Here is a 16,220-nt window from a genome sequence, read left to right as displayed (position 1 = left end):
AAAGAAGACTGGGTGAATGTGGTCCTGGCTGAACATTGGGTACGATCAGTGCGTTCCTTCTGAAGCCGAGCAACACATCACTGAGCCATCTGGAAGTCAGATGTCTGACCCTGTACTTACCCATGATCCCATCCACCATCCCAGACGAGAGGCCCTGATATCCCCTTACCCATCGCTACCTCAGGAGAACTCCTGCAAATCACGCCGTGGCTCGCACACTTAAAAGGGGCCTAGAGCGACCCATATAACCACATGCTTTTCACATTTCACCTCATGCTCATCCCTCACCTCTCTACACAGTGAGGTTCTGTTTTTATTTTATTTGGTGATAGGCCTACTCTTCCTTTGAAAACCAAATTTCCCTTTAATCCCGGTCTGATTTCAATGTGATTTTAGTGTCCTTGCGCCTTTTATTAGTACATTTTACATATTTAGATTTAATTAACATACTTTACTGTAGTAGGCCTAAGTCTTATTTGTTATTCCTTGCAGCCTGCTCTGTTCTTTTGTTTTTATTGAGAACTTCAAATCCAAACTAAAGACTGATCTTTTTACTTTTTCTCTTGCGTTTGAGGTCATTGTCTGTTTGTTGTTGCTTTGTTTCTATTTGTTTTTGACGTTATATGCTTTTATTATTGCTTCGTGAATAGATTATGTTGCTCTTGTCTCGATGTTTTTGTTTTGTTTTAATACAAAGTACATGATACATACATTATCCTTACCAGTGGGTGCATTTCATGGTAGTCAGTGCTTGCTTGTGGATGTTTCTCATTTTAAAACCCTCCAGTCTCGTTGTTTTTAAATGTGCTAAATGAATTTGACTTGATAGATTTGACTAGATTTGACTAATACTGCATTGTAACAGTCTGTTGCTTTGATTAGAATTTTGCTACATATACTATGTCTAAAATCTTATTATAAAGCAGAGCTGGTTGGGGACTTAATATTTAGTTTGAGGATATTTATGCAGGGCATATACTTCAGATCCCAAGGGGAATTGAACCTGAAACTCGCCAGATACAGGAATATCTCAGACCGTCCCTACAGTTCACCAAATCAAAGATCATCAAATGAGATGATCTGCTTGACATTTGAAGTTGAAATCTCTCATAATAAGCATCGAAGTCTCAAGTGTGAGGAAATCGGAAATTTGAATATTTTGGGGGGGTTCTGTGTGAGAATAATACATGGCGACTTGACACGTGACTTTGTAGTTCATTATTTGAGGAACAAGAGTCCCCTTGTTCCCTACTGTAGTCCGTTCCAAATAAGCCACAGTCGCCCCAATCCTCAAAGTCTCGCAGCTCATTCCACCCACATTTCCATTCGGTTCCATGTTCAGCCACTTATACTGTGGTTCTGTTGTGGTGCTGCAGAGAGATTTCCAGTATACTCCTATGTGGCAGCAAAGCGTTACAGACAGCAATGCTCATGAAAAACAGACATGGTGGGATAAAAAAAAAAAACAGTCCATGGGCTTGTTGAATCCAATGCTAAATGATGTTCTTATCAGAGATCTGTGTGGGACAGAATATTCTGGAATGAGTTTCTGTGTCTTAGTTTGTGTCACTGACACCAACTCAGGGTCACCTTGGAGTATAAGATGAATAGAAAACATTATATGAAGTGTTGGGTCCACCTACAAACAGGCTCATACTGAATAGACTTTCGACAGATAATTCAATACCGTTGACAGTGGATAAGCTGTTAAAAAGAGGGTTAGATTGAGAGTAATGAAGTCCCTGCGACATAGAAGCGTCATGTCCAGGGGGTGTACTAGGGCATCATGGCTGAAACAGCAAACAGGAGAGAGGCTCCTGCCTCCTGCCCTATGGGGCACATCATGGCTCAGGATCGAACCATTGGTTCCCAATATACTAGAAAACAAAAAGGTTTGTTTCTCCCTTTTTGAATTAACTTTCTTCCTGTGTTTGTATTATATTAAAGACGTAGGGAAATGAAAAATACGTTTGTCACACTTTTAGACCATATCCGTGGTCGTCATATCTTTGCCAAAACAATGGGAACATTTCAATTTGTTTCCCATCTTTGTGTATTTTTATATCAAAGGTCCATAAAATTCCAATTTGAATTAGTTTCTTTAAACGAAAACGTGCTGCATGATGACGTCCTGCATGAATAAAAAATGTATCTTGATTTCAGTCACCATCCAAACACTGCTGCTTCTGATTACAGATCAACTAGGCCTACTCAGTTTTTAATCTCATTCAAGATGATATCCAGACAGTGTATTACTCGTTTCAAAGTTAATCATCACGCTAAAATATTTACTATACTGTACGTGTACACGCATGTAGCGGAGCTACGTCCCATACCTTGAAGGGATGCGACATTATGATTGGTTCAAAAACACACAGCTTTCCGTTTCAGAGTAAAACTTCAAAATAAAATGCTTGAAAAATACCATTGCACAGGGTCTTTAAAGGGGCATTCCACTCATTTTCAACATTTTACTATGTCATTAATATACCTTAGAGCTGTTGTGTGGAAACAATAAAAAAGTTCCCCCATTCTGTTTCCTAGAACTGTATGAAAAGAAATCATTAACATGGTGAAACACATCTTGATGAAACTATAGTAAAATACGCACATCACTTCATGGAGGTGCTGGGTTCAAAAAGTAACATAGGAAAAGAGAGGAAGCCGCACACTCATATGCTCCGAAGGATACGTTTATTGACGACGTTTCGAGCCAAGGCTCTTCATCTGGTCAAAACTCCAGATGAAGAGCCTTGGCTCGAAACGAAACACATCTTGATGACATCATCAAGATGTGTTTCACCATGTTAAAGATTTTTTTCAGATTACACAGAATGGGGGAACTTTTTTATTATTTCCACACAACAGCTCTAAGGTATATTAATGACATACGTAGTAAAATGTTGAAAATGAGTGTAATGCCCCTTTAAGTGAATGATAAACATATGGACATGCAGAATCAATTACACACCATGGGACATGTCAGGCTTCTATCACTCTCAAATATGTTGCCAATTATGTAAAGTCCCTGAACACTCATAAATGTGTTTTCATTTACTCTTACTGATTACACCTCGAGTCAGGTCGAAGCTGTAGGTCAAGCTGCTGACAATTTCATGTCACAGACTGCAACAAAACAGTGTGAGGGTCAGCTGACTCAGCTCTCAATCTAACCCACACAACCATGAGGTGTAATCAGCCAGAGTAACTGAAAACACCTGTATGAGTGTGCAGGATATGGATACACCCAGACATACGTGGCAAGATGCCACCTAGTCCAGGCGTCTCTTCCAGGTTTTTAAACAGCTGGTGGATGGAAATGACGCTGGCGCGTGGCGCGTGGCTGCAACTTGTCTCCCAAGGCCAGTTTTTCCCACTTTGTCATGACATGATTAACCTCAGTTGATCACTACACTGTCATTTAATTCAGCTATAGTAGATAACATAAATGCAAGAGCAAATCGGCTATTTTTGTGCTAACATAAACATTGAATGCCATTGACCATGAATGGAGAGATTACGTCATATATGTTTGAGGAAATGAATCTACATGTTACATTATGATGATGTACGATGATAAGAGCGCCCCTCACTTGTGTGTGATTTTATTCACTATAGTTTTCATTAACAACTAAACGCATCCTCTCTTCTCAGCCATCCTATATTTTACTCAAACTAACCGAAGGCTTAATTTTTAACCAAACATGTAGACATTTCAGCCTCTGTGTATCTCTGTTTTGTTTTGCATAATGTTTCATAATGAATCATTTGAGACCTGGTGTAGTACAACTCCTGCTGTGGCCACCCACCCGCGAAGAGAAAATGTGTCCCTAGTCCCTCCTGCCCAATTATTTAACCGCATTACTACTGTAGTTATGTTGCAGACATATTATATTATTATTACAAAACATATAACCAATTACCAATTCCAGCCCTATATTCTATAGCTCGATCTGCTATTTTAAATGATTTTCACAAATTGGAATGGATTTTATTTGATGGTTTTTACATTGGACGACATACTGTAGTGCTGCATGGCATTGCATTGATATCAATATGACAGCATTTGGACAACATTGTCTATAGTCTATAATTGACTCCAGAGGCTCTGGTGGATTTGAATCAGGCATGCCAGTGGGGATAATGGTGCCCGTCCATATGTAACAGAGCAGTAAATAAGAGCAGGAACCTAATATCTACCCTATTGTATGTTTGATTTCCCATGTGGGAGAGCCAGGTTTGAACTCAAGTCTTGATCGCATTGGGTTTCCCCCTCTGGGATCAAAGCTGGATAGGCTCTAGTATGCACATCAACAGCCATATTGGAAGGATATTGGGCCTCTTCCTTCGTATGTAGGTGTCACCAATGTTTCTATTGAAGGCTCTGTTCCATTGTGGTCAAACAGAGTCACAGTTTCGTTATAGTGCATGGTTGGCTCAATGGAAAAACTCTGCTACAAATTTGGGCCCAGGGAGCCTCATGGTTCCTGAGGGGGTTCCAGATGGCCCTGTATGGGAGTGTATACTCTCAGCGTTGTGGGGGTCCTTGAAATAAAAAGTTTGAGAACCACTGTGCTACACTAAATGGAACAGAGCGTTCATTAGTATCATTGGTAATTTGATCATTAGTTATTGGAACTTTCCAATACAAGGTAGCCGGACCAGAGTAGCCTAATGTCTTCCTTGGTCAGGATGAGATTCCACTTTGGATCAGTGGTAGATGCAAATCTTTTTGAATCCCTTAACTGCATACGCCAGAGCCATAGAGTAAGACAGAGTTACGACAACTCTGTTCACTTCATGGGACCAGGCTCTTCTACATAGACTTCTACTGAAAAGGGATGAACCGGAAGTTTACAGAATGCATTGGGGGCTCCATGGGCTTATTTAAGCAATAATGACACGAGAGGGGGTGGTTTAATGTCATTAATGCACGCCTGCGGTGCTGCAGCAACTCGCCTGCAAAGGCAGCACAGAAGTGCATTAATGGCGTTAAACGGTTAACCCCGTCGAGTGCAATACAGTACATTAAAACTAAGATACTCACTAAAAAATCTTATTTTTTGAATGACAGATATAGCCACTACGACTACAATGAATGAATGAATGAATGAATGAATGAAATGTCACAAGAAACTCGTTAGCCTAGCCACCCAGTCTGCTGCGCTCTGGTAGAACAGGGCAGCTGATTTCTTTGTTTTGATTAGGTGTTCCATCATGCTCGTTTGAAGCACGGCTAGAAGTTTCAACCAATCAGATTGCTTCCTCGAAACGACCTGTTTTGTATAATGCCTCTTAGTCCGGAGGGACTAGGGCAGGCTAGCCCTGCATCTGTCTCGAGACATCAAGGTAAATTATATCACAAATAGAATCCCAGTGATCCAGTGAACTGGCAATGCAATCATTTCTCTGAACCAGATACTATACCCTCTCCACAAGACCGCTACCATGCACGCATGGCATCATGGTGTGCGTGCGACGTGTGTATGTGGGTGCTGCTGTGCAAACAGAGACACATTTGTGTGCTTCTATAAATGATTTGATACACACACAAATACGTAGGCTAGCCTATAGTGTAATTCAATTAAAGGAGCTTTATTGGCATGAGAAAACATACGTTTACATTGCCAATGCAAGTGTCAAGATATAACAAAATGGGGAAAGTACAGTTGGAGGCTACAGCATTTTGTAAACAGAGCTGTCACATTGTGTCTTTATATCCATGTTACAGGGTATAAAGCTTTTTTTGAGTGGTGTAAACCACTCCTACAACTGGCTTTGTTAGTCTGTCTGTCTGTCTGTCTGTCTGTCTGTCTGTCTGTCTGTCTGTCTGTCTGTCTGTCTGTCTGTGCATGAAAAATGAGCATGGTTGCTACGGTCACCCAGTTCACCCGGGTGTGATTTCATTACGTCAGACATTACATCAGATCAGAGCTGATCAGGCTATATAAGACCTTACACCACTCAGTTCACACGGGTGTGATTTTTTTAAAACAAATATAGCAACAGTTTTATCCACTTTGGGACAAATGGCTGCATTTTCAAGACAATTTAATTTAGCATACAAAAAAAACAAAAACAAAAAAAACGTCAGATTTAAGATGTGTTTAAAGGTAGCAGCTCTGTTTACATGTGTAGCAGGTCTAGCGTTCTACTTGGTAGTCACACTGAGTTAACAATAGATAGTCAGAAGCATCTTTGATAAATCATGATGTGCTTGTCTTTGGCTGTGAGATCACACGCTAGTGGCTAACACGCACGCACACATGCACATGCACACTCGCACGCACGCACGCACGCACGCACACGCACACGCACACGTACACACATGCACAGGGTGAGAGAGAGGCAGAGAAAGAAAGAGAGGCAGAGATAGAGAGATAGATAGATAGATAGATAGATAGATAGATAGATAGATAGATAGATAGATGCTATGCATAATGCTGACAATCTCTCACGTTGTCACACATCGACACGCTCATCTCCATAGATCTCCTGACGGGGATAACAGAGCTGTTGTAGTCTGACCCGTCCATGGCCCTGCATGTAAATATTTGTTATGCACTGTGAGCTGGAGATGACCTCTTCCCATCCCTGTTCAGAAAACAAACCTAAAAAAAGAAAGAAAAAAAAGACAAAGCTATTATTATCATCATGTTGTTTGGTTTTTTCTCCCTCTGGTGAGCAGTGGTGTAATGTAACTAAGTACATTTACTTAAGTACAATTTTGAGGTATTATAGTAGTTCCACATTTTGAGTAGGCTACTTTTTCTTCTACTCCACTACATCTCAGAGCCAAAATTTGTACTTTCACTCCACTACAACTATTTGAAAACTTTAGTTACTACTAGTTACTTTTCAGATTTTAATTTTGATTAGAAAACATACAGTACAACCCTATATACATATACTATATTCTATATACATAGGTACATATACCTATGTACAAGCTCACAATATGCGTCGCGATGCGACACATTTTGAACTTGTGAAAGGAGACATTCTGCAATATGAGTAGGCCTACTTTTACTTATTTACTACATTTTGATGCCGATCCCTTTGTACTTTTACTTGAGTACATTTTGAGTATGGGACTTCTACTTGTAACGGAGTACAGTACATCTACATTGCAGTATACTTTTACTTAAGTCAATTGAGTACTTTTTCCACCACTGCATTTCATGGCTTTTCCATGTAAGGGCCTCTATGTGACAGTTCTGGTTATGTACTCTCTCCTGATTGGCTGAAATTGGCAACCCACCTGAAAATGTATTTTCTGTTTATTTAAGAGCTGGTGAGACAGGGAGTGTTACTAAACACTCTATTTAAGAGCTGGTGAGACAGGGGGTGTTACTAAACACTCTATTTAAGAGCTGGTGAGACAGGGGGTGTTACTAAACACTCTATTTAAGAGCTGGTGAGACAGGGAGTGTTACTAAACACTCTATTTAAGAGCTGGTGAGACAGGGAGTGTTACTAAACACTCTATTTAAGAGCTGGTGAGACAGGGAGTGTTACTAAACACTCTATTTAAGAGCTGGTGAGACAGGGAGTGTTACTAAACACTCTATTTAAGAGCTGGTGAGACAGGGAGTGTTACTAAACACTCTATTTAAGAGCTGGTGAGACAGGGAGTGTTACTAAACACTCTATTTAAGAGCTGGTGAGACAGGGGGTGTTACTAAACACTCTATTTAAGAGCTGGTGAGACAGGGAGTGTTACTAAACACTCTATATACCACTCTATATATTTAAGAGCTGGTGAGACAGGGAGTGTTACTAAACACTCTATATACCACTCTATATATTTAAGAGCTGGTGAGACAGGGAGTGTTACTAAACACTCTATATACCAGCTGGTGAGACAGGGAGTGTTACTAAACACTCTATATACCACTCTATATATTTAAGAGCTGGTGAGACAGGGAGTGTTACTAAACACTCTATATACCACTCTATATATTTAAGAGCTGGTGAGACAGGGAGTGTTACTAAACACTCTATATACCAACTGGTTTCATTTTACACTCTTGAGAGTTATAGATCTTTATTACACGGTTTTTGAAAACATTTGAGCGAGAAATAGACGAAGCAGTACCCGAAAATGGATTATATTTGATGACTATTTATTGACTTCAGGCTGATTAACCACCTCCGCTGTCGCGTCGGTGGTTAATCAGTTTTAACCATTAACAAAAATATTTTGGTTTTAACCAACAAATATTATATATAAAAAATATATATAAAAAACAGTTTTGCTCTTGCATTTGCTCTTGCATTTTTCACTGCATACTGTACTTTTTAATAACATTTAAAATTCAAATTTCAGGATTTGTACCAGCTACCGGTATATAATAATGTTAATTGTTATTGTCCACTTAGTCAGCTTGGGCACATAATATTTGAACTACGTAGGACCATCCTGTATATCCTATTTTACAGCTTTTTGCTGACCAATTACACAGTGATTCTCTTCAGCAAACATACAGCCTCTATATTGTTTGACAACTTAATTTGCAGCCACACCTTCCTAATATCTCAGCCTGTTTAGCCATACGGGTATAATAGCCGAAACCCAATATGTGACCATGAGCAAAAATAAATTCAACATAAAGGTTCTAGCGTACGTCTGTGGGCCAATAAACAAATATGCATGTCTCAAAGGCACTCTATCAGGCCAAAGGGAAATGAGGTTTACCCTTCCAAACACATTCAATATGAGCTTTGTTTGGAGTCCTCGTGTGATGACAATGCCTCCCCTTTCATTTAACAACTAACACTCGATGCCGACGCAATATTTCTAACAGAGTCTCCATTGACATAGCATTTTCATTAAAAAAGAAACACACCAGACAATACCATTGGAGGCGGAGACGAGAAGCTTCGTTAGCACACCCGCGCTGCTTGTTTGCTCAGAGGCGGAGGAGGGAATCACGACAATCGACCCATCCTCCCTCTGCCAGGGTTTGCCTCATTGAGTGGTGAACCGTGGAGACCCCCTTTAAGCTAACGTTCATCTGGGTCAATTGTAGCTAGGATTTAAGTGGCATGGTTGGTCTCTGAACTGTTTGGTTGATTTGACCCAGCGATATAACACCAGCCCTGAGTTGATGGTGAAGGTTTGACTAACGAGCATAGACAACTCGCCTGTGAGATACTTGACCTCTCACCCCAAACATTGATTTTTTAGGAATGCTGTGGTGTATCTTTGACACTTCATAGTGGGTGTTTGTCCCGGAGAAATATGTTACTATTATGTCACAGAGGAAAGACTCTCTGGATATAAGTGTACTATTTACGACGCATGTTGAGTAAATGTATCTCTGCTTTGTGCAGGGAATTGGATCCATCAAGCGTAGACAAATTGAGAGCAAACTGGATGATCAATACAGGTCCATTAAGCACGTGTGAACTCACAGTGCTTCAACCCATTGCATTACAAAGCAGTCAGACCTTATTTGATTTCAGCAGATGTCATCTGCTTTACTCATCCTTGTATACTGTGTTTGATATGATATTGATGATATGAAACTCTGCAATCTGTTAGTCTGTGCTATCCCCCAAACAAATCAGTTTGGGCATGTCATTATAGATGACAAATATTTGCGATGCATACATGAGCATCATCCAAAGAAGTAGGCCTATTGGGCTTTAGTGGTTAATGGCCTATAGGGCCCCTGAGATGGGATCACAAAGGCCAGTTTAAGTTTGGTCTGCAGATCATTCCATGACCCCCCCCAGCCCAGCCTCAAAATACATTTTAATCAGCTGTAGATTTAGTCGAATTAAATCTTATGATATTTAGTCGACTACAACTAGACTAACACTAAAACATTTCAGGTGACTAAAATGTGACTAAAAAACACTAAATGAAAACTATTCAAGAGACTACGACTAAAAACTAAAATCAAATTTTCAACACTCTCTCTCTCTCTCTCTGCCCCTCCTCACAGCAGCAGCAGCAGGATGCAGTCCCTGCAGGTGGACTCGGTGCAGCGCTGGATGGAGGACCTGCGGCACATGACCGAGGTGGAGTGCATGTGCGTCCTCCAGGCCAAGCCCATCGGCGTGGAGGAGGACGCCCTGCAAGGGGAGCTGATCGTGGGCTCGTCCGTGCTTGGCGTCGGGGGTGGTGTCGGGGGTAGCGGTGGGGGGGGAGGAGGGGACCACGTGGCCAGGAACAACCTCCAGACACTGCTGCGCCGGGCGCTGGTGGTGAGCACGGAGCTGGGCAAGATGTTCCAGAGGCTGGAGAAAGGCCGCTGGCAGAGGGTCCACAGCACGGCCGTGCGCGCCAACTGCCACGTGCGCTCGCTGGTGCACGAGTACGGAGCGGCCCGCAACACGCCGCCAGAGATGCAGAAGGTGTTTGTGTGTGCGTGTGGCTGGCGTGTGTGAGTGCGTGCGTGCGTGCGTGTGTGTGTATTATTTTTATTATTATTATTATTATTATTAGTAGTATCCTAGTATTATTATTATTATTATTATTATTATTATTATTATTATTATTATTATTATTATTATTATTATTATTATTATTATTATTATTATTATTATTATTATTATTATTATTATACAAAATATAAATCCCATATGTTTGACATCAATGCTATAGAAGTCAAATTCGATTTACCATCATGGACTCATTTCTAAACAAAGACCATCATGACTTTGGAAACCTTGTATAAACCTGTCACTTGTTTAATGTCACTTTGCAGCATGAGAAATCTCTCCTTGATAAGTGCATGGAGCTGACCAATATCACAGAGAGGTAAACACACACAAACAGACGTATGAAAGTATGGAACATGTTAAAAAAGTGCTTCTGACTAACACCGGGGCTCCACCGGGCGCGTCAGCGTCGCGTCTCCGTCACCGTCAGGGAATGTTCCCTTTTTAATCAATGAAGGGTGGCTCCACTGCCCGCATTGCGTGACATTAACGCGTGCATTAAAATTGAACCGGTGCGTTTTTTGACGCACGCGACGGAGGCGCAACGCGTCCGGTGGAGCCCTGGCGTAAACCTCCTAACTTCATTGGATCCATCGGTTAAACCACATACATAACTCCCAACTTTGGAGCTTTTTTTGGGCTTGGAAAGTCAAATCTCCACATCGATTTTCAAAAACCTCCTATAACTCACTTGAGCTGGGTACAGTGAGGAGTGGACCGAGGACACATTCATTGTGTTGTTCTAAAAACACATTTAACGAAAAGAAAATATGTTGGTGTCTGCCCGACAGCAGAGATACAGTATAAGATTTAAGTAGTTAAATAATACATGCCGGTTCAGGAGCCACTAGCTAAATGTACAAAAGGAGCTCATTCACATCATGTTCTCTGCCAACCTCCAGATGCCTTCATACATTTATATGTTCTCTGCCATCTCCAGATGCCTTCATACATTTACATGTTCTATGCCATCTCCAGATGCCTTCATACATTGACATGTTCTCTGCCATCTCCAGATGCCTTCACACATTGACATGTTCTCTGCCATCTCCAGATGCCTTCACACATTAACATGTTCTCTGCCATCTCCAGATGCCTTCACACATTCACATGTTCTCTGCCATCTCCAGATGCCTTCATACATTTAAATGTTCTCTGCCATCTCCAGATGCCTTCATACATGTACATGTTCTCTGCCATCTCCAGATGCCTTCACACATTTATATGTTCTCTGCCATCTCCAGATGCCTTCACACATTGACATGTTCTCTGCCATCTCCAGATGCCTTCACACATTCACATGTTCTCTGCCATCTCCAGATGCCTTCATACATTTAAATGTTCTCTGCCATCTCCAGATGCCTTCATACATGTACATGACTCTCTGCCATCTCCAGATGCCTTCATACATTGAAATGTTCTCTGCCATCTCCAGATGCCTTCACACATTCACATGTTCTCTGCCATCTCCAAATGCCTTCACACATTGACATGTTCTCTGCCATCTCCAGATGCCTTCACACAGAAGATGAATACTTCCTCAAGTCCATGAGGGAGGCCATTCATGAGATCCTCACTGATGTCAGTGACTCCTTCAGCAACATGATCGACATGGCCTTGGCCAATGAGATCCAGGTATGATGTGAACCAACCAAGATATATTGATTTTTATCAGAACCTTCATACAAAGTAAACCATTGTAACTTTGTCCGGTTCAGGTGATCGATATTGTCCTTCTAATATGAGGATGCCATGGTTTTTCAATTACTTTTTTTTTTTTTTTAATTTTTTTTTTTCAAATTTCCCAAATAATTAGTTTTTAATTATTTGCTAAGGTTCAAATCATTGTTTTACGTATTGTAAGTCACACGTGACTAAAATGGTACAGTGGGTTCTTACTTCTTAGTACTTCGCATTATCACAGACATTGAAAAACCAGCCAAGTTAATTTCTAAACTAATTTACATTCAAATAACTCTTGACAATTAGGGCTACATTATGGCTCAACCACTAAATATGCTGACCACATAATCACTATGGTACATCCAGGGTGTGACAATGAGACTGGCGCAGTATACTGTAAAGCCCTGAGTGTTAATGTATACTCACATCAACAACTTGAACACCAGCAAGATATTTAGAGCAAAACCATGGAATTGTGGACAAAATCTTATCCAACAATATCAAAATATTCTTTAGTTTGGGTCTGAGAGGCTAAATCTCATCAAATGGTATAGTTCCGTAGCTCACATGCCGAATAAATAATGGGCCTTGACATGAAAAAGGTTGAAAACCACTGGAACAGAGGCTTTTAAAGTGGTTAACCTGAGTGTTTGTTTCCCTACAGGTGCTGATCAGACAGATAGAGTCCTCAGACAACGTGTACACCATCGGCAGTGCGATCAGCAACCTGCTGTCCCTCACACAGGATGGACCTCAGCTGTGCAGCATCATAGCCAAGGTGCAGGGGCTCATTTACTGTATTCTTTTGTTAATATTCAAGGCAGGCGTGCTGATATGACAGCAAGGCCTTGAGGCTTGTGTGAGGAGCACCCGAGCGAGCTGCCAAGTGAGTGAGTTCCCAGCTGATGGCCTTGTGCAGCGACAATCCTACTTTGGATCAGACGGGTCGCCCGTCAGTAGGGTAGGGAAGGGAGCGCTCCACTGTGATTACTGTAGGGTGGGACGAGGATTTACTATTCTCTGCCTATCGAGTCGCAACTCGACGGGGCTCAAGCAAACTTCGAAACGTTCGACACGGCAACTCGCTCACTTTAGCTCGCTCGGTGGCTCTCGTCTCTCGTCTCTCGTGGCTCAAATTCGCTTGAGATGGCGAAAACGGTGTTGAGTCTTTACCCATTCAGGACGGGAACCCCTTTTGGTATTTTAAGGATTATGTTATACTTTAGCTATTCTTTAGCTATATATTGAAAAATAGCAGAACTACAAGCTTGCAGAATCGCGAAAATGTGGCGCAAATCTTTGAATACATATTCTTCCAGAGCGAACGTTTTTAACTCAAATCTTTGCTTCTGGGGGGGTCCCTGGAACAACATATTTTCAGATGGGGGTCCGCGGCCAAATACAGATAATTCTTGGGGGTTCTTGACATGAAATAATTAACTTTAGCACCACTGACATAGAAACAGTTTTCCTAACAGAAAACAGTTTTAAAAAAAAATCTGTCTCGTTTAACAGCATTCTCTCTCCATTTTAAGCGAACCCCTCTCTTGTGTATCTGCACGTCTGCCTTGCTCACGTTTTGTGTATTGAGCACGATCCTTCGCAAACATCCCAGTCATTTTCACCATAGACCAAATAGATGACCTCGATGCACTCTGAAAGTCCTGAATTGACGTCAACACTGCGATTGTAAAGAGGTCTCTATATCTATCCTTCGGCCATCCTTCTATCTATCCATCCAGACAGTCTCAAACGGCCATTAGTCCACTGATCGCTTCCAGGATGCCCTGATAAGACTGCTCCTGATGGCATGCACATGCATGCACACGCACGCACGCAAGAGAGTCTGTCGCCTGAGGGCCTCAGGCGGATCCCTGCTGGTTGTTCCTGAGCTGACTTTTTGAGCGTTGCCTCCGCTCCATTACGCAGCTACGTGTGTCCCTATGAGTACGTGTCTGTCCAAGCACGGACCGCTGCAACATCTAAAGTGGCCAGTAGAGTACAGCACAGAGTAAAGTGGCACAGAGTACACTATACAGTACGAGCCCTGGGCCCTCCTTTGTTTTGTTTTTTCAATTTACTTTTTATTGAATTTTAATCAAATTTTAATCAAACATACATGTCGAAACGACATGACAATACATACAACAGAAACAAAACAAAACAAGACAATATACGTATACACACAAGGGGAGATATCTGCCTCTCTTCTCTATTGATGATCATGATACATAAGTACCTCAAACAGGTGCATCTGCTTCTACAGGTTAAACAGATTTAACTGAATTTAAACAAAGTCAGGTCTTATGGTAGAGACATGAGTAATCCATCTAAACCGGTTATCTGTGAAGACTTCAACTTGACCTCTAAAGCTGAATGTAATTCTCTCCATAATAAATATGGGCCTCCTTTGTTAATCTCTCCTTAACCCTAGAACACCAAACCCGAGGGAGGTATGTGAGCAGGGAAATAAACCTACTTTCTATGATGTCACTGAGCATCATGAAGGTACAGAAAGACCCACCCACCTCAGACATCAGCAACATTATGAAAATTACGAAAAATATAATTGTCCGGGTCCCGTGTTTAGTGTTCTAGGGTTAAAACATACCTAAACATACCGCCGAGATCGCCTTTTTTAATATCAATTGATTCCGGTGATCAACTGTGTCCTGTACTCATAACACTCTCGGATTCTTCTTTTTAGACTAAAAACTAGCTTGATTTGCGCCTCATTTCTCTAAACGATATGATCCTACAGTAGCTTACAAAAAGTTTGTTTTGGGTGGATTAAATGACAATATTTGTTACATAGCGGATCTTTACTTACTGACTGGCAGTTTCCGGCCAAATCGGCTTTAAAGGTGCTCGCAGTTGAAAATGTGCGGCGCTCTGAGCCCTCCACCAGATGGCGCTGTGGTGCCGAATTAGTTTAAAAAAACGTACCATTACCAATGCCCGCCTGGAAGTAGGAAGTTATTCTGTGTGCATAGATCCTATTCACTGTTCACTTCTGTCTATCTGTCTCTTTCTTAAGACCTTGTCTTCCTTGTCTCTGTCTTTCCCTATCATTCTTTCTTTACTTCTTTATCTCTGTTTATTTATGTTCATCGCTTCCTCTCACACTCTGTCTGTCTTTCTCCGTCCTAACACTCCCTCTTATCCCTCCCTCCCTATTTGTTTCTTCCTCTTTGCTTATCTGCCACCCACGACCCACCCGCTCTCTGTCTCTCCATCATCTCTCTATTATCTCCCCTACTCTCTATTTCTCTATCTGAGCACCCCGTCTCTGTCTATGGGGTATAGTGTGTGACTTTCATCCCATGTCAAAGCTCAAGCTCTGTTACCAGTGTCTGCTAATTAACTGTCATTAGCTATAGTATACTGCTTGTACACAGATGCAACAAACAGAAAAGTCCTATCTGTTTGTATTTAAACAATGTTAAACTCACCAACACTGCAGCTGTATGAAAATTCCGTGCGGGTAATTCTTTTTTAAAGTTTTGGAGTTTGGAAGCGCTCATTTTCCAAACCATAACTTCCTGCTGCTACCTCCTGCATTATTATGCAACATTACAGCTGCAATGTTGGTGAATTTAACATTAATACAATCAGATAGGACTTTTCTGTTTGGATGTATGGGCTGTCAATGGTTGGTGTTTAATTGTGACCTGGATCTCACTGGGTCTGAAATAAAGAGCGAATTGAAAAACCTGACAGAGAGGGATGTTGTTGGGTGATTGTGTAATGCAGTAGTAAATAGTCCAGTGACATGCAGGCAATATATCTCATGCCCCGTTTAAAACACCTGGGAGGATCGAGGTGGAGACAGTTCAGAAACATTCATAAATAGAATGCACATGGACATTTAGAAGATCATTTATATTACTCTGATTAGATCATCTAAGGACACAGTCTGCTCTGTCTGTCTGTCTGTCTGTCTGTCTGTCTGTCTGTCTGTCTGTCTGTCTGTCTGTCTGTCTGTCTGTCTGTCTGTCTGTCTGTCTGTCTGTCTGTCTGTCTGTCTGTCTGTCTGTCTCTCCCTTCCTGAATGTGTATATATTTGCTGCCTGCTATTTGTGCTG

General features: G+C 41.4%; 1 protein-coding gene across 1 annotated transcript in view; it reads left to right on the top strand.

Moving 5' to 3' along the window:
• The window catches only part of insc (INSC spindle orientation adaptor protein), a 70,155-nt gene that overhangs the window by 30,983 nt on the left and 22,952 nt on the right, over window positions 1-16,220 (top strand). The window contains exons 3-6 of the mRNA XM_079501034.1: window positions 9,954-10,365; window positions 10,719-10,771; window positions 11,964-12,087; window positions 12,800-12,913. Coding sequence (XP_079357160.1) covers window positions 9,954-10,365; window positions 10,719-10,771; window positions 11,964-12,087; window positions 12,800-12,913 — 703 coding nt within the window. The remainder of the gene's footprint in view (window positions 1-9,953; window positions 10,366-10,718; window positions 10,772-11,963; window positions 12,088-12,799; window positions 12,914-16,220) is intronic.

Source organism: Electrona antarctica, assembly GCF_951216825.1.
Source record: "Electrona antarctica genome assembly, chromosome: 5".
Taxonomy (NCBI): Eukaryota; Metazoa; Chordata; class Actinopteri; order Myctophiformes; family Myctophidae; genus Electrona; species Electrona antarctica.
Note: the sequence above shows the minus strand (reverse complement) of the source record. Positions and strands in the feature narration are given on the sequence as shown.